At 49.2% G+C, this 18276-nt stretch overlaps 1 protein-coding gene across 1 annotated transcript; it reads right to left on the bottom strand.

The window, feature by feature from the left end:
* Positions 1-1452: 1452 nt before the first annotated feature.
* LOC124673467 lies at positions 1453-2324 on the bottom strand. Its single transcript, XM_047209545.1, has 2 exons — positions 1955-2324; positions 1453-1810 (listed from the first exon to the last, which is right to left on the bottom strand). The coding sequence occupies exons 1-2, from the start codon at positions 2322-2324 to the stop codon at positions 1734-1736; spliced, it is 447 nt and encodes a 148-aa protein (XP_047065501.1). The 3' UTR covers positions 1453-1733.
* Positions 2325-18276: the final 15952 nt, after the last annotated feature.

The following is an 18276-nucleotide window of genomic DNA, read 5'->3' as shown; positions in this document are numbered from 1 at the left end:
CCTTGGCATCCCGCTGTCCATCAGAAGGCTGACGGCTGCATCATTCCAGCCCCTGGTAGACCGCCTGGCTGACAAACTACCCACCTGGAAGGCATCGATGATGCCTAGGGCGGGACGTCTGGCGCTGATCCGTTCGGTCCTAGCAGCGATCCCTCTACATCAGCTGATGGTGCTGGGCATCCACAAGAAAGCACTAAAGCAGGTGTATAAGATCTTGAGAGGATTCTTATGGACGGGCAGGGCGGATGCCAACGGTGGGCACTGCCACGTCAACTGGGCGCGGGTGTGCAGGCCGCTGCGGGCTGGGGGCTTGGGAATCCCGGACCTTGAGCGCACCTGCCATCAGCCTCGTGGGTGAGATGGATCCGGCGGATGCGCACTGATCCCCTGCGACCATGGCGCGGGCTGGATATGCACTTCTCGAAGACGGAGCTGGATGTCTTCGCGGCCTCCACCTACATGGTGGTCGGCAACGGGGAATCCGCCCTCTTCTGGGAAGACAGATGGCTGGACGGCAGGTCCATCAAGGAGATGGCGCCGGAGGTGTACGCCCTAGTACCGAAGCGTCGGCGGAAGGCTCGCACGGTCCGAGAGGCGTTGGTCGCACGTTCCTGGATCCCCGACATAGTTGGTGCACTGAGCGCCCTAGCACGCGTGGCAAGTACGTACAGTTGTGGAGCAGACTCCGGGACACCCAGCTATCGGCGGGCCCAGATAGGCTGATTTGGCGTTGGACGACGGATGACCAGTACTCCGCCAGCTCCTGTTATGACACCCTCTTCCAGGGGGCGATCAGCTCAGGCTCCTGGAAGCTTAACTGGAAATCCTGGGCGCCGCCTAGGGTGAAGTTCTTCATATGGCTGGCCTGCCTCGACAGATGCTGGACGGGGGAAAGGCTGGCACGTCGCGGACTCCCGCACGCGCCTACATGCCCGTTATGTGACCAATCTGCCGAGTCGATGAGCCATCTGCTCACAGGATGCTCCTTCTCCAGGACGGTTTGGTTTGAGGTTCTGTCGTGGATACGATCCACCTCAGGCCCTCCCACGGTTGAGGGTGACTTCGCGGAGTGGTGGTCGCAGGCGGTGCGGACCGCCCCTCGCCAGCTGCGCAAGGGCACTTTGTCGGTTATCATGCTTACGGCTTGGTGGATCTGGAAGCATCGGAACGCGGTGGTCTTTGACAACGTGCGACCTTCGGTGACATCCTTGTTCAACGACTTAGTGGCCGAGGCGCGGCAATGGGCGGACGCGGGAGCCCGGGGTGTGCGCCAGCTGCTCCCCTAGATTAGTTTTCCTTTTCCCTGGGTCGAGTTGTACGGCGTGTTGTGTCCGTGCTCGGACTTGTACATAAACTCTTCTTTATCTATCAATGCATCGAAACGCAAGGCTTTTGCGTTTTCGCGAAAAAACTTCTTTAATTACGACCAAATCAGCATACAGGTACTTTATCATATCATGAATCTGCAGCATCCATTCATCTTCATTTTGTCCTTAATGTGCGGCTGCTACTGGTCAATTATATAAGTATAGAATTTAGAACATGAAGTGTCATGATCGCACTACTACTGATAAAGGATCCGATACAAATCGTGCCAAATTACACAAAGTCGGGAGGAAGAGAAGGCGATCCGAGAAGAGAGCCGGCTGCTAGTTCCATGTCTTGTTTCTCCACAGCTTTTCCCCTTGGTCACTGCTGGCCACCCCTTGGTCGCGCGGTAGATGAGCTTGGGCTCACAGGTACTTTGGGTTGGGCCTCCTGTTCCGTTTGCTTCGCCGAATAGAAGCAGCGCCTCCTCCAGTAATGTTATCTGGTGAGTGGTGTTAAAGGATTAGAAACACAACATATATCCGAAACAAATCTTGCTTGGCAGTTCTATGTTCCAAAAATGAAGTGCAGAACATAAGGAAGAATAAAATACGAGCAGAGATAAACATTTTCAGATGAAACGTACCTGGTCGATTGAAGAAGCTAAGGTAGGGAAAGACGTGAAATACGACATTTTCTTTAGCACTTGAACATATCTCCTGAGACAGCTTCTTGGACGTCAGTGAGTTGAGATCGATCATATAGGCACCAAGATCAGTGACTACAAAGATGGAACGAGCGCCCTCCACAGCTCCAGCCACCTGTGGTGCGATCATGGGGTCACCAATGGGGAGAGACATCTTGTTGAGATCAATGACTCTGTCGAGTGTCCACTCCGCAACCCCGTCGTCGTAAGACCACAGGTGGAGGCCGAACTTGTCCACGTGCGCCAGGCCGAGCCCACCGTCTTCGGCTGTGACGAGAGCTGGTGGTATCTCGAACCAATCGGCGACCATGGGGGGCACGTGAAATACGGATAGGGATTCATCGCCTAAATCATACTTGATAACTTGGCGTGTTTTTGTTGGCGTAAAGGTAATAATCTCTATCTCTACTATATATACTTATAAAGGCACGAAGTGCTGTTGGAAAATACAATCTCAGCCATCCACAGATATCCATCGAACGGTCTAAATTAACTCATTCTCCCCACCAAAATTCATGCGCCCAACCAGACGGAAAAAAGGAAAAGAAAACTACCTCCCACGATATATCACAATCGCCCTATCAATTTCCAGCGATCCCCTGCCCCGTCGCCTCCTCTCCACGCAGCAACGCATCTGGTCCTCGACATTACCTTCCCGCGCGGCGCCGCCGTTCCAGGCCAAGGCATCTACCTAACCCCGCCCCCTGCCACCTCCCGCTCCTCAAGATGAACCGGATCACTTCACCTCGTGCCATCACCGCTCGCTAATGGGGGCCGCTCCTGAGACTGAGCATCTTAACCGCGTCCGGAGCCAGAGCCAGGCGTCGCCGGCGCCTTGCAGCAAGAACCATCGCTGATCATGGAGCCGGACCATCTTCCTCTCCGTCCTATTGCACTGTACGCCGCCTTCGCCCTATTGTACTCGCCCCAGTCAGCCACCGATGTAGGATGGCCAATAATTATCATGTTAGTGTTTTCCATATACAGTAGTAGAAAACCTCTCATCCATCTAAGCCATTGGTACCGGTTCCCTTACGAACCGGTACCAATGGGGCCATTTGTACCGGTTTGAGGGCTCAGGTGGGCGAGGAGCTTTGGTACCGGTTTGGGAGGGGCTTTCGTACCGGTTCGTGTTAGGAACCGGTACGAAAGGTCTTCGGCCAAAATTCGGACGCGTGGTGGGGCCCGGGCTGGACCTTTGGTACCGGTTCGTAACACGAACCGGTACCAAAGGGTACCCAGCCATATCAAATCGCCCAGATCGCCCGAGCCCCCTGCTCGTGGCTCTCATTTTTCTCTTCTTCCTCACACTCTAAATTTTTCTCCACCTCTCACACTCCAATAATCTTTATTTTTCTCCACCATTATAACAAGATTAACGACCTCCATCTATCCAAGGGTTAGCAATATCATCCTTTCTTCCGGCGTTCCTAATTTAGCTCATTTCTTTGGTAGTTTAACTCGTACTATTTTTCTAGTGCTAGCAAGGTGTTTGATGAAATGACTAAGTTAGGGATTTTACTTTTTTATAATCAATTTGAGCTGAAATTATGGTATATTTTGTAGGTTTTAATTAGTATCATCCCCGTCCTCACCGCCGTCGATCGCTAGCGTCGTCCCCTAGCCGGCACCGTACAACCTCGGTGAGCCTCTTCTTTTTTATAAAAAAAACTTAGTTTTATGTGATGAACTTGAATATTAATTAAGTTGGTCACTCATATATCCATGATGTTGTGTACTTAATGATTTTTGATATACATATAAAATGCAGATGAGTCGACAATGGATGTACGGTGACCGGTGCCATCCCGAGTTCATTATCGGCATGCATTATTTTCTCAACGTGGCTGAGGCAAACAGGCGGTCGAATGGTTTCATGTATTGTCCATGTAGTTCCTGTAAGAATATGAAGGATTACTCTACCTCGAAGACCCTTCACGTCCACCTCGCTCGGAGAATGGTTTCATGCCCAGCCTATAATTGTTGGACCAAGCACGGAGAAAGAGGGGTTATATTGGAAGACAACGAAGAAGAAGAGGATAGTGACAACTATCCCTTATTCACCGAAGACGGTGGTAGTAGAATGGGGGAAGACGAAGGTCGAAGAAGAGCTCATTTTCGATGAGCCGATTTTTGATGACCCGGATGACGATTTGGGTCGGGCCATTCTTGATGCGAAGATGAACTGCGGAAATGAAAAGGAGAGGTTGAAGTTGGAGAAAATGTTAGAGGATCACAACAAACCGTTGTACCCAAATTGCGAAAATGGTCGAGAAAAAGCTGGGTACCACGCTGGAATTGCTCGCGAGTGGAAGGCGGAGAATGGTACTTCCGACAAGGGATTTGAAAAGTTGCTGAAAATAATAAAGAAGATGCTTCCAGGGGAGAACGTGTTGCCCTCTAGCACGTACGAAGCAAAGAAGGTTGTCTGCCCTCTAGGATTAGAGGTGCAGAAGATACATGCATGCATCAATGACTGCATCCTCTACCGCGGGGAGTACGAGAATTTGAATGTATGCCCGGTATGTAGTGCATTGAGGTATAAGATCAGGCGAGATGACCCTGGCGATGTTGAGGGTGAGTCCACCCCCAGGAAGAGGGTTCTCGCGAAGGTGATGTGGTATGCTCCTATAATACCACGGTTGAAACGTTTGTTCCGGAACAAAGAGCATGCCAAGTTGTTGCGATGGCACAAAGAGGACCGTAAGAAAGATGTGATGCTCGAGACACCCCGCCGACGGGTCGCGGTGGAGAAAAATCGACGGAGAGTTCAAGTCATTTTCGGATGACGCAAGGAACTTAAGATTTGGTCTAAGTACGAGATGGCTTTAATCCTTTCGGGGAGCGAGCTCCAGTCATAGCACCCGGCCGGTGACTCTATGTATCTATAACCTTCCTCCTTGGTTGTGCATGAAGCGGAAGTTCATTATGATGCCGGTGCTCATCCAGGGCCCGAAGCAACCCAGGCAACGACATTGATGTGTACCTGAGGCCATTGGTTGAAGAACTTTTAGAGTTGTGGCGTGACGAAGGTGTACCTGTGTGGGATGAGCACGAACAAAAGGAATTTAACCTACGAGCGTTGTTATTTGTAACCATCAATGATTGGCCTGCTCTTGGTAACATTTCGGGGCAGTCAAACAAGGGATACAATGCATGCACACACTGTTTAGGTGAGACTCGATAGTATTTATTTGGGAAACAAGAATGTGTACCGGGGCATCGTCGATTTCTTCCAAAACAACATCACGTAAGAAAGAGAGGAAAGCATTTCGGAGGTGAGGCAGTATAACCGAACCAAGCCTACCCGCCCTAATGGGGAAGTTATATATGATATGGTCAAGGATTTAGAAGTGATCTTTGGAAAGGGTCCCGGCGGACAATCTGTTCCGCATGATGTTGACGGACACGTACCCATGTGGAAGAAGAAGTCGATATTTTGGGAGCTACCCTACTGGAAATTCTTAGAGGTTCACTCTGCAATCGACGTGATGCACGTGACGAAAAATCTTTGCGTGAACCTCGCTAAACTTCTTGGGCGTGTATGGGAAGACAAAAGATACACCGGATGCACGGCAGGACCAGCAAAGTATCCACGAAGGAAACAACCTGAATCCGGAGAAGTATCAAGGTCCCGCTGCCTATGCTCTTACCAAAGAGGAGAAGGAGATATTTTTTGAAGTCCTGAGTAGCATCAAGGTCCCGTCCGGCTTCTCGTCGAATATAAAGGGAATAATAAACATGTCGGAGAAAAAGTTTCAAAACCTAAAGTCTCATGAGCGCCACGTGATTATGACACAATTACTTCCGGTTGCATTGAGGGGCTTCTGCAGGAAAATGTTCGAGTACCCATTGTGAAGCTATGTGCGTTCCTCAATGCAATTTCTCAGAAGGTGATCAATCCACTTACTCTACAAAATTTACGAAGGATGTGGTCCAATGTCTAGTCAGCTTCGAGTTGGTGTTCCCACCATCCTTCTTCAATATTATGACACATCTCCTAGTTCACCCGGTCGAAGAGATTGGCGTTCTCGGTCCCGTATTTCTACACAACATGTTCCCCTTTGAGAGATTCATGGGAGTCTTAAAGAAGTACGTTCATAACCGTGCTAGGCCGGAAGGAAGCATCTCCAAGGGCTATGGAACGAGAGGAGGTCATTGAGTGTTGTGTTGACTTTATTCCTGACCTTAAGCCGATCGGTGTTCCCGAATCGCGCTATGAGGGGAGACTGCGTGGAAAAGGCACGCTAGGAAAGAAATCAGCAACGTGTATGGACGGACATTCTTTCACTCAAGCACACTACACGGTTCTACTTAATTCCATCTTGGTGGCTCCGTACAAAGAGGAACACAAGGAGATCTTACGCTCTAAATACCGGAGCAACGTGAAGATTGGATTGATGGAGAACACATGAAGACTTTCGGCGGTTGGTTGCAAACACGTCTCATGAATGTCACCGATGACGAGCAGGCTGTACTTGTTGGCCAAGCAACCATCTTCTACTATATCGACTTTTCAAGGGTACGAGATTAATGGGAACACATTTTACACTTTCGCCCAAGACAAAAAGAGCACCAACCAAAACGGTGGTGTCCGCTTTGATGCGAGAAGATGGCAATGGGAACAAGGTCACATATTATGGGTACATAGAGGAGATATGGGAACTTGACTATGGACCTAATTTCAAGGTCCCTTTGTTCCGGTGTAAATGGTTCAACTCTGAAAGACGGGGTACGGAGTAGACCCGCGATGCGGAATGACTACGGTGGATTTCAAGAATCTTGGGTACGACACCGAACCATTCGTCCTAGCCGGTGAAGTGGCTCAGGTTTTTTATGTGAAGGATATGTCTAGCAAACCGAAAAAAAGAAAAGAAAGGCAAGAGGACACATCATACGATGAGCCAAAGCGGCACATAGTTCTTTCGGAAAAAGAAACATCGTGGGAGTAGAGGACAAGACAGGACATGTCGGAAGATTATAATAAGTTTGACGATATTCCACCCTTCAAGGTAAAAATTGACCCAAGCATCATCTTAAACAATGAAGATTGTCCATGGTTGCGTCGCAGATAAGAAGAAAGGGAAACGGGCGAAGAAAACTCGAAGACTAGAGGAGATGGAGTATAACTTGTGTATCTCAATATGGAAATCACTTTTGTGTAATGATGTTACCTGTATGTAAGATATTAACAATGGAGATGGTTGGCTTGTTTTACTAGTTAAGTCACGGGCTTGCGGGGAAATTTTTCCGAGGCGGAACTTCCGAATATGCCATATATAGGGCATGTGCACCAAGGGCATATTCGAGAAGTTCCGCCACGTGTGATTTCCCAACCCTTTCCGCAACATTGTTAGAGGAGATGGAGTCTTCCACGGGCTTGCAGGGAAATTTTTCCGAGGCGGAACTTCCGAAGATGCCATAGGGCGTGTGCACCAAGGGCATCTTCGACAAGTTCCGCCACGGAGATTTCCCAACCCTTTCCCCAACATTGTTAGAGGAGATGGAGTCTTCCATGGGCTTGCGGGGAAATTTTTCCGAGGCGGAACTTCCGAAGATGCCATAGGGCGTGTGCACCAAGGGCATCTTCGACAAGTTCCGCCACGGAGATTTCCCAACCCTTTCCCCACATTGTTAGAGGAGATGGAGTCTTCCACGGGCTTGCAGGGAAATTTTTCCGAGGCGGAACTTCCGAAGATGCCATAGGGCGTGTGCACCAAGGGCATCTTCGACAAGTTCCGCCACGGGAGATTTCCCAACCCTTTCCCCAACATTGTTAGAGGAGATGGAGTCTTCCACGGGCTTGCGGGGAAATTTTTCCGAGGCGGAACTTCCGAAGATGCCATAGGGCGTGTGCACCAAGGGCATCTTCGACAAGTTCCGCCACGGGAGATTTCCCAACCCTTTCTTCCATCCATGGTGATGAAACTCTCCATCCATGTTGGCTTGTTGAGCTGCTTCCCATGGTCTATCGATGCTCCTTTTATAGGCGGAGCGTCCTTATCCTGCCGACAGGCTTTAGTACCGGTTGCGGACACCAACCGGTACTAAAGGTTACCCACGCGTCCTTATCCCACCGACGAGGCATCGTGCGCTACATACTTTATCTCATCGAGCAGGGCGTCCTTATCCCGCCGACAGCTTTAGTACCGGTTGCACCCACCAACCGGTACTAAAGGTTACCCACGCGTCCTTATCCTGCCGACAGCTTTAGTACCGGTTGCACCCACCAACCGGTACTAAAGGTTACCCACGCGTCCTTATCCCACCGACGGGGCGTCGTGCGCTACATACTTTATCTCATCGAGCGGGGCGTCCTTATCCCGCCGACGGCTTTAGTACCGGTTGCACCCACCAACCGGTACTAAAGGTTACCCACGCGTCCTTATCCTGCCGACGGCTTTAGTACCGGTTGCACCCACCAACCGGTACTAAAGGTTTGCCTCGATCCGTCTTCCCGCCTATTTTCTTCCCGCGCTTTCCACCGGATCCCGCCTCTGTCTTCCCGCCATTTTTTCACTATATATATGTAGGCTTGGCCACCATTTACATATCACATCTAGACTCATATCTCGCAAACCTCATCATTCTCTCCCATGGCTTCCATCGCATCTCTAACCCCCGGGAGGCGGAGGCGCTTTGCGCCTCGAACTACCCTCGCCCGCCGGGCTACCGCGTCCCGACCGGCTGGTTGCTAAGCGTCGAGGCGTACCGGTCCCTCCGGTCCCTCTAGGTGTGGCGCGCGAGATGGCCATCACGAACCACTACTACTTCGAGCTCACGCCGGAGCGGCGGAGGAATCCCCGATGGCATCCCGACTACAGCCCGACTTGGGAAAGCTTCTTCATCAATCGGCGTGAGAGGGCGCTTGCCGAGCACGAGGAGGGCGGCCCGCCTCCTCCGAACTTCAACGAGGCCGGCCGTCGGGCTGTGGTGGCGCGGCAGGACTCTCCGAGGCGTCATGGCCTACCGTGGCCCCCGCCTGCGCTACCCTCAGTCCCAGCCCACGCGTGCTCACCCGCCGACGTTCGAGTACCGTGACCCCGATGCCAGCGACGATGATGACGGCGACTATGACGACTACAGTGGCGACTACTACAGGGCTAGGCACGAGTATGACTGAATGACTCCAGTAGAATTTGGTCATGTATCTTTAATTTTCGGTTAAGCTATGTACTTTTAATTCGAGTTCAATCGTAATAAAATTTCATTCCCGCCCTTTCTTTTCCGCGCGGCGTCGTGGCCGGGAAAGTTTCCCGCGCGACGTCGGGACGGGAAAGTTTCCTGTGCGGACGGCGTCGTGGCGAGAGTAAAGAAAAGAAATAGAATAGAGAAAAGAAATAGAAAAGAAAAACAAAAGCAATAGAAAAGAAAAACAAAAGCAATAGAAAAAATAAATAGAAAAGAAAGGAAAAAGAAAAGTAATAGAAAAAATAAATAGAAAATAAAGAAAAAGAAACAGGAATAGAAAAGAAACAGAAAAAAAGAAAAGCAATAGAAAAAAGAAATAGAAAAGCAAAAGAAAAGAAACGAGAAAATAAAAAGAAAAGAAACGAAACGAGCAAAAGAAACGAGAAAGAAAAAGAAAAGAAAAAGAAAAACAAAAGAAACGAGCAAAAGAAAAACAAAAAAAACCTTTGGTACCGGTTGGTACCACCAACCGGTACGAAAGGTCTTTCGTACCGGTTGGTGCTACCAACCGGTACCAAAGGGTTCTCCTCTGTATAACACTTAGGCGTGGCCAAACTTGGCAAAAAAAACAGCGCAGTACACCGCCGCCGTAGCCCGCAGCTCCACGCGCCGCCGCCGTCGCCGTAGCCCGCAGCTCCACGCGCCGCCGCCGTCGCCATCGCCCGAAGCTCCACGCGCCGACGCCGTCGCCGTAGCCCGCAACCGTCGGGCGCAGCAGCAGGCCGGGTCGCCGTCGTCGCCGCGTCGACGCCCGCCGCTCCACCCTCTCCCCGCGCCGGCAACCGAGGTGAGGACCTCCCTCGCCTCGCCTCCCTCACCTCGCCTCCCTCACCTCGCCTCCCTAGCCGCCGCGCGCTTCGCCGGGAGGAGCCCGCGCGCGCGCGACCGCCGCGGTGAGCTCGCTGCCGGCCTCCCCTCACGCACGCCCGCGGCGTGTTCGACGAAATGCCGCGCTGCCGTGCGGAGGGTAGGCGCCGGCCGGAAGCGGCGGCGGCCGGCGGCCGCCGGCCAGCGGCAGCAGCAGCGGCCGGCGCCGGCCAGCAGCGGCAGCAGCGGCGGCCGGCGCCAGCCAGCGAGCAGCAGGCGGCCGGCGCCGGCCAGCAGCAGCAGCAGCAGCCGTCGTGAGCGCGCCGGCCGCCACGCTGGGGCCGTGGGGTCGTCCGCTGCGTGGAGCTGCGCCGGGCTGGTGAAGCGCCGCCGCCGTTGAGGGCTTCGATGGGCGTTAATCGCTGCCGCCGCCGCGGACGGTTTTCGGGCTAGGCGCGTCGCCCAACCGCCGGATGTCTCACCGGGGTTGTAGTGGTCGCGGCCGCGAGCGCCACCGCATCGCGAGGAGGCGTAGTTTGGTGCCCGTAGCTACGTGTCGACATACCGAGCATGCTCTTCGGCGTCGCCGTGTAGGGCCGAGCGGGGTCTTTGCTGCCGTTCTCGTGCGGGCGCGCACGTCGTCGGCGTGAGAGACGAGAGGGAGGGGAATACTGATTTACTAGGTCGTTCTCTCTTTTTTTCTCCGTTGTTGTCGCCGTCTGTGAGCTCGCGAGAGGAGGAGCTCCAAGTGTTAGGGTTAGGGTCGAGAAAAAGAGAGAAGAGCGAGAAGAGAATAGCGCCGAGTGTTAGGGTTAGGGTCCATAGCGGCGCCGAGTCCGTGGTGGTGCCGCCGCGACATAGAGTTAGGGTCAAGAAATAGGAGCACCAAGTATTAGGGTTAGGGTTTTTTGCTTTCTTCATTTCAATTGTTATCCATCTAGCAATCCGTTATATGATCATTACATGATGAATGAAATACAATTGCTTTCTTAATTTTGTAGTGACATTGAGGTATGGAGGACGGCACCTTCGTCCGAGATGAGGAGGGGGAAGAAGCGGTGCAGCAATTGATCTATGAGAGTGCCCGTGGTCCGGAACCCGACGATGGAGAAGACAACGATTACCAAGACTTTCCGAATGATTTTGGCGAGGGACTTGAGTCCGAACAAGTTAGAAGAGACAACGAAGTGTCCATCACAAACTCCGGCGAGGTGTATATCTATGTATCAATTAGTCTATATGTTCATCCCTAGATGCATTCATTTATTTGTATTGCACTTATTAACGAATAATTTTTTCTTTTAGCCTTCTGGATCATCGAGCAAGTCTGTTAGATCAAAACGAGGCCCGACGCGGGTGCTAAAGTGCGAGGGCAGGTTAGCCCTCACGGCATTCAAGGATAATGGTGAACCCGTGGCGCCCAAGGAGTTTTGCCGCAAATTTACAAGTCAATCCGGAGTTATTGTTAGGGACCATGTACCGATCAGCATTCAAGAGTGGCATAAGCCGAAGAACCCGGAGAGTGGTGCTAGTTATGTCAACGACGCGATGAAAAAATTTCTTTGGGACACGCTCATGACAAAGTTCAGCCTACCGGAAGACATGACGGAAGGCCGAAAGAATAAAGTCAAGGAATGGACATGGAAGAAGATGGCCATACAATTCCGGACCTTCAAGAAAAATTTATGGGACAAATATAAGAATGAAGATCCGAGTATTCGATGATAATCTAGTGAAGATAAAAGATCACCGGGCCGCATTTAAGGAGTATAAGCAATCGTCTACTTTTGTGTCCCGATCGAAGAAAAATACCGAAAATGCTGCAAAGAAGAAACTTCCGCATCATTTGGGGTCGGTGGCTACAAGAGTGCCATTCCGAAGTGGACGGCGTTTGAGAATAAACTGATGGATCATGGAATCACTCCACAGACATGGGACTGGCCCGAACGGTCCAAGTTATGGTTGTTCGCTCATGGGGCAGGGTTGGACCCAAAGACAGGGTTGATCGTTGCGAAGGGAAAATGGAAGGAAAAAAATTGAGGCAATTGTACCGAAGCTTGTAGATGCAATTGACAAGGTCAGAAAGGGAGAGTACATTCCCGATCGAGAGAATGACGAGCTGACACTCGCTGCGGGGAACCCCGAACATGTTGGACGGGTACGAGCTCGCCCAGTGTCTCACCATGAAGGAAGCGTGGCCGGACAACGCCGACACTTATAGAAGCCGTTCGCGAAAGAAGAAGAAGGACGCCGACATTGTAACGGAGTTGTTATCTAGGGTGGAGGCTCTTGAGAGAAATCAGAGGGCACCCGATCAGCCGCTTGTTTCTACGGGATCCACAAGCCGATGCTGCCCCATCTCAGCGAAGAAGCGAGTGTCGGTTCCTCGCATCTTGACGGATGTGGAGGAAGCTACCCCGTGGATTATGTCACGGAGAAGACAGATTGCGAGCTACATATGTTAATCGGGACCGCGTACGTTAAGGTGGCGGTCGGCTATGTGTACCCAAGTGAAGATGGAGCAATGCACCATCATATGCCCATTCCACCTGGTTGTGTTCGTGTCGGGGTGGATGAAGTTGTTTCGGGTTTTGAAAAAGTGGAGCTTGATATTCCTAGAGGTGAAGATGAGAGGACACTGGCCGATGTCAAGCACGGTTTCGCCCTATGGCCGAAGAAGTACGTCGTCCTTTTGCAAAGGCCACCGACTCCTACACATGAGCAGCAAATGCCATCGACTCCTCCTGGTGGCAGTCCTGGTGAGCAGCCAAGTCCACACCTACCTGAGAGGGACCCCAGCGTGAGTCCACCATCTCGAGATCCTCCGCGTAAGACGGCGTCCGTTAAGCGGAACGGTACGCCGCCTAGGAAGAAAGCTAGAAAGGAGAAACAACTGCCGCCTACCGAGAAGTTACCTTGGGAAAAAACTCCGGAGGAAAACGCGGAGGCCGTTCGGGCCGAGGTGAAGAAATTTTTGCACCGAAAGTGCCGGAGATACCTTTCGAGAAGACACTAGATCGGGAGAAAGTTGTGCGTACCGTTGACAATCTATATGACCCTGTACCATCGCCGCCATCCGACTATGTGCGTTCTATTGAAAGGTCGTATGACAAGATGATCGAGGCGACAAAACCCGTTCAATCGGGTATCAGGGAGATAAAAGGGATACACCAAGTCTACCAGCTCGGACAACAACCCGTTCAATCGGTCGACCCTCTCAAGGTGTTTGACGGGAAGACCGTTCAAAGTTCTCGACAAGACGGAACTGATTACACCTTAGCTGAACGAGCATATCAGTTTGTTCAAGGGAAAGATTTGGTCGAGAATGTCAGGAAGGTACCAACAAGTATGCGTAACTTGCATTCGTGGTACCTTAAGGCCTCAAAGGAAGGGATCGAGACTATCATGGTGCGAGTTAGGGAAGAGCACTACTTCCGGGAGTACTTGTGTGAACGTTGACTTCGCCGAACTCTTTCAGTTATACAATCTCCGGGCCCTCGACAAATCAATCATCAGTTGCTATTGTCCGTAAGTGATTTATTTATTTAATTTGAGAAGTCGTTCATTGTCCGCAGATTATAATCTTTTGTGCGCTATATTATGCGGATCGAAGATGCTCGAATGCAAAAGGGACGATATCACGGACATTGGGTTCATTGACCCGAACACAATGCATGTCAAAACCATAGAGAATCCCCTCTATAACAAGGATACACCGCAGACTTTGCTAAGGTTTTTGAAGCGACAACGTGACAAAAAGCTAATACTTTGGCCTTACAACTTCGAGTGAGTCTTACTTGTCTTATAACACATTATATTTTGCTCACCGTATGTCAAAATTTTAACTAATGACTTATGTATATGACACTACATATTGAAACGTGCGTAGGTTTCACTTTATTCTTCTCGTCATCAATTTGGAAATCGGAGAAGTTGAAGTCTTGGACTCACTAAGCAAAAATAAGGATCTATACTTGTCTTGTTTTTTAATGGTCAGAAGGTAATTTTAATTCTTATCGGTTTGTTTCGTTAATTTCCTGCTTTGAACTAATTGATGACTCTTTTATGCATTTTCTTTTGTCGAGCAGCGTATGGCAAACTTTCATCAAGGAAGATACGTCCCGTGAATGGACACCGAAGCTGCGATGGCGTGCGAAAGTAAGTAGTACTACCTAGGTCCACACACCTTTTAATTATCATACTTGACTATTGTTTGATTGAATTATATTCTTGTAAAGAAATGCCCGCAACAACCTCCGGGAACCGATCTCTGTGGATTCTTCGTTTGCGAGTACATCCGCAGAATTATCAACGAGAGAACGAATAATGAAAGAAATAAAGAGGTACAAAAACAATCTTCACAAATTTGTTTTGTTATCATAAGTTGTGCTGAGTTTCAGTAATAGTTGTTTCATGTATTCATTTGTATCTTATTCTTTTATAGTTGGCAAGAAAGCGGAACAAGCTCTCAATCGATGACCGCTTCATAGCAATAGGCGAGGAATTGGCGGGATTTTTCCTTCGGGACGTCATACCACCACTCGCAGAGTTCCACTATGAATGAAGATGTACATGTTACATATATAGTTGACTCGAAGAGTACCACTATGCTACATGTAATAGACATATATAGAGTACGCCTCGGAGAGTACCACTATGCATGAAGATCGATCTTCATGCATAGTGCTACTTAATTTGCGATCTTATGCAATAACATGTGTGTTATATTATATGCACCAACTTGCTATGCATCATCTTGATCTTCATGTACTACCTAAACCCAAACGCGTTTCCGGTGCATCGACGCGATATGAAACAAACCGATATCCCTAAACCCCTCCAAAAACCCTAAAAAACCAATTCTCCGCCGCGGCGGAGATTTGGGCAAATTCCCTGCCGCGGGGGAACCTTTGGTACCGGTTCGTATTACCAACCGGTACCAAAGATCCTTAGCCCTGAGCTCTCCTGGTGGCCCACGTGGAGGCCCGTTTTATACCGGTTCGTAAGCAACCGGTACGAAAGGGGGGGGGCTTTAGTGCCGAATAATTTGTACCGGTTGCAAAACCGGTACGAATGCCCCTCTGGAACCGGTACGCATGAGAGATTTTCTACTAGTGATAGTGCTTTCCCTAATTTATGTCTCAGTACGCTAGGTATTCAATGGGGCAAGCAAGGACGTGTGCCTGAGGCCGATGCTGTGTGGTCCTGCAAACCACACCTAAACCGTGGAGTAGTGAAGGACACACCATTGCATCTGAACCGAAGATGGCAAACACATTAGATTCTGCAATCTGCGATGCCATCTTTGGTACTATTAGTATTCTGATGATATTTTTATTTATAAACGACAAACTTGGATTATGCAAGTCGATGATGAGAGTCATATGATGTTAGTGGTTACCTAATAGAGCAAGTATTGAAGAATTGTCACAGGTTCAGTAGATAGAAGCTTTATGCAGCTGATATCCGGAGATGTTTATTTAGTAATGCCCATTCATGAGATTGGCTAACTCTCTTTTTATGCTCCACACTGAGGCATTATGTTGCACATGATAAGTGTAAGTGTGTGCGTGTGATCCAACTACATATTTAAGCCTCACTGAGTGATATTATGGCTGATCCTACGAAATTTCACATTTCCAGGGAATTGCTAATAGCTAATCAGAAGGTTCAGGTTGGATTACACCTGCATCTTGTCGGTAATTATCTCATATGTTTTATTTTCAGTTCTTTTTTCATGTGCACTATCTGCGGAAAAAAATTCACCTAACCTCGTCTGCTAGTCGCTTAGAAAGGCTTGTAATGTATATTTTACCAGTACATTTCGGTTTTAACTAACATACATTTTTTTTGCTTCATAATCTACCAGCTTTCTATGCATGAGGTTAGTGGAGAAAAGTTGGGTGTTGGATTTCGTGGAGAAAAATAGTCACCCTGTGTATATTTCTGTTATTTGGTTAATCCGCTTCATTACTACTCCCTCTGTCCCGTTTTAATTAGGGGGGGGGGGAACGCTTCAGAAATTGATTTTTACATTCCCGTCCTATACAATTTCAAATTTTAAAACAGACTCCCTAAGATCTACTGTCCGTGAGATCCATTCTGCCCTCCCCCAGCTTGCTCCCCGCCGCGAAGTTGCTTGTGGCGCGCCGCAGCTGCTGGTACGACAGCCTACGTAGGGCGGGTGCGGGCTGCATCGCCGGGGCCGCCGGGGCACGCTTCCGGCCCCGCCGCAGCCAGACGAACAACGCGAAGGCGACCAGGATAAGCGCCGCCGCCGCCGCCGCGGAGGATACCGCGGAGGGCGGGAGGTGGTGGCGGCCGTGGGATCGGAGGCCCGCGACGACGGCAGAAGCGGCGGCGGATGCCGGAGGCGGGGAGGCATCGGGCAGCGGGGGCTGGCGCGAGGGCATGAGCGCGGGAGGGGAAAAGACAAGCGCGGCACGATTCGTGACGACGAGGACGTGCGGGTAGGAAGTAAAAAAACGATAGGGTTTTTTTTGCAAAATTACGGTCGAGTTAATTAAAACGGGATGGAGGGAGTACTAAATTGCATAGACTAACATTCTCACCAAGTGATTTCATTTATTTAGAAGCTCCGTGTGAATAAATTGATGTTTGACTTATGTATGTAATGATTCACGATTCAAGTTTATAGCATAGTTCAGTTCCATCGTTCAGTTTCATGCATAAATTCATGTTTGAGGCATATATATAACAGTATGCATTATTTTTCTATTTAATGTAGTCATTTCAGCTTCAACTTTGAGAGCATTGGATATGTATTGAATATCGTATCTCACCTAATTTTATCTGCGCCATTGGGTCTTAAAAGTGCTTGCTGATATCATCTTTTGCACGGTTAATTGTTGTTAGTTTGTATTCTTATCTTCCAGCGTTTAGTTCACGGAGTTTATTATTTTTCTGTTCCTGCGATTGTATCTATTTTTTACCATGAATCTTATCTCTTGCCAGCACATGATAAGACAAAATTTTACCCAATGCACCAAAGCAAGGTATTATGTAAAATATTAGTAAATATCTGATATTTTGGTTAATTCAGTGGAGATGGTAAAAATGGTGGAGCTTATCTGTTTTTGATAGATTGTACTCAAATTAGTGCACAATTTTTTGGGAAAGTGGATTCTTCAGTCTAATAAGGTTATCCTTCAAAATTAAAGTTTTATTAGTCGAATGAAACTTGAAGTGAACCGTTAGTGTTACTGGTTCTGATCATATTTTGTCCACCATTTCTCCATTTTGGTAGGAGAGAGATATAGATTTCTACTCATTTATGGTTAATCCCTTGACGTGTATTAAGAAGAATTGTTTGTTCCAACTGATTGAAAATATTATGCTAACATTTGGCAACGTTTGACAAATACATGTTGCACAACATCTATTGGCAACCATGGCGGTGTTGGTTTCTGACATGCGGTTCAACAAATGGTTCTTCGAGTTTGGAAAGGAATGCTAGGCGGGAAGTGACATCTCAATGGGTGGTTGGGCATGGGGAGAAGCAGCATGTGGGTTGGCAGTGTGCGAGGAATTTGTGTGTTTGAACCCTCGGCTTTAGTGTTGGTGCATGTATCTACATCATAAATCATAAATGTGGGTTCTGCTAGGTGATATGGAAGGAGCGGGAGAGGGATTGACATGGCAGGTGGTTGTGGTGATAGTACATTTTTGTATGAGTATCAATTGCCTCGCTTGCACAGATGGGGGAATTGGTGGTCCTGTTTGCCTCGTGGGAGGACTCAGGCATGAGACATTGCATATACATCATTCTTACTTGGAGAAGAGACTTGATGATCTTGAGAGAGAGGAGTAGAGGTGGTTGTATACCTTTTTTTTAAACATAATATATTAGGTCAGCAAGCCGCCTCATTAAAAACCTTCCAGCCCCCATAGGTACCCTGGTAAGAAAAAGAGTGCGTCTAGAACTTGCTGCCATCATCAAAGAATCATTACGTCGTTTGTAAGGTAGCTCACTACCTAGGGGGATCATCGTCCCAGGTACAAGAGATTTTAGAAAGGAAAGACTCCCTAGCTATAGCATGAGCCGACTTATTAGCTGCCCTTACACAATGACTAAAGCACACCTGACCTATCAAGTGGCGAGGTCCACACAATCAGAATAGATCGCTGTTGGCTCTGAGAGGTGGTTGTATACCTGATTGTATAGACGTGCGTTGCACGTGCAAACTTACTAGTGAGGGAAAACAATGCTTCTGCAACGAGGAGAACAAAAGGCCTTTTATCCA

The sequence above is a fragment of the Lolium rigidum genome, chromosome 7 (genome assembly GCF_022539505.1).
Source record: "Lolium rigidum isolate FL_2022 chromosome 7, APGP_CSIRO_Lrig_0.1, whole genome shotgun sequence".
Taxonomy (NCBI): Eukaryota; Viridiplantae; Streptophyta; class Magnoliopsida; order Poales; family Poaceae; genus Lolium; species Lolium rigidum.
The sequence above is the reverse complement of the archived record's forward strand: the minus strand, read 5'-3'. Positions and strand labels throughout refer to the sequence as shown.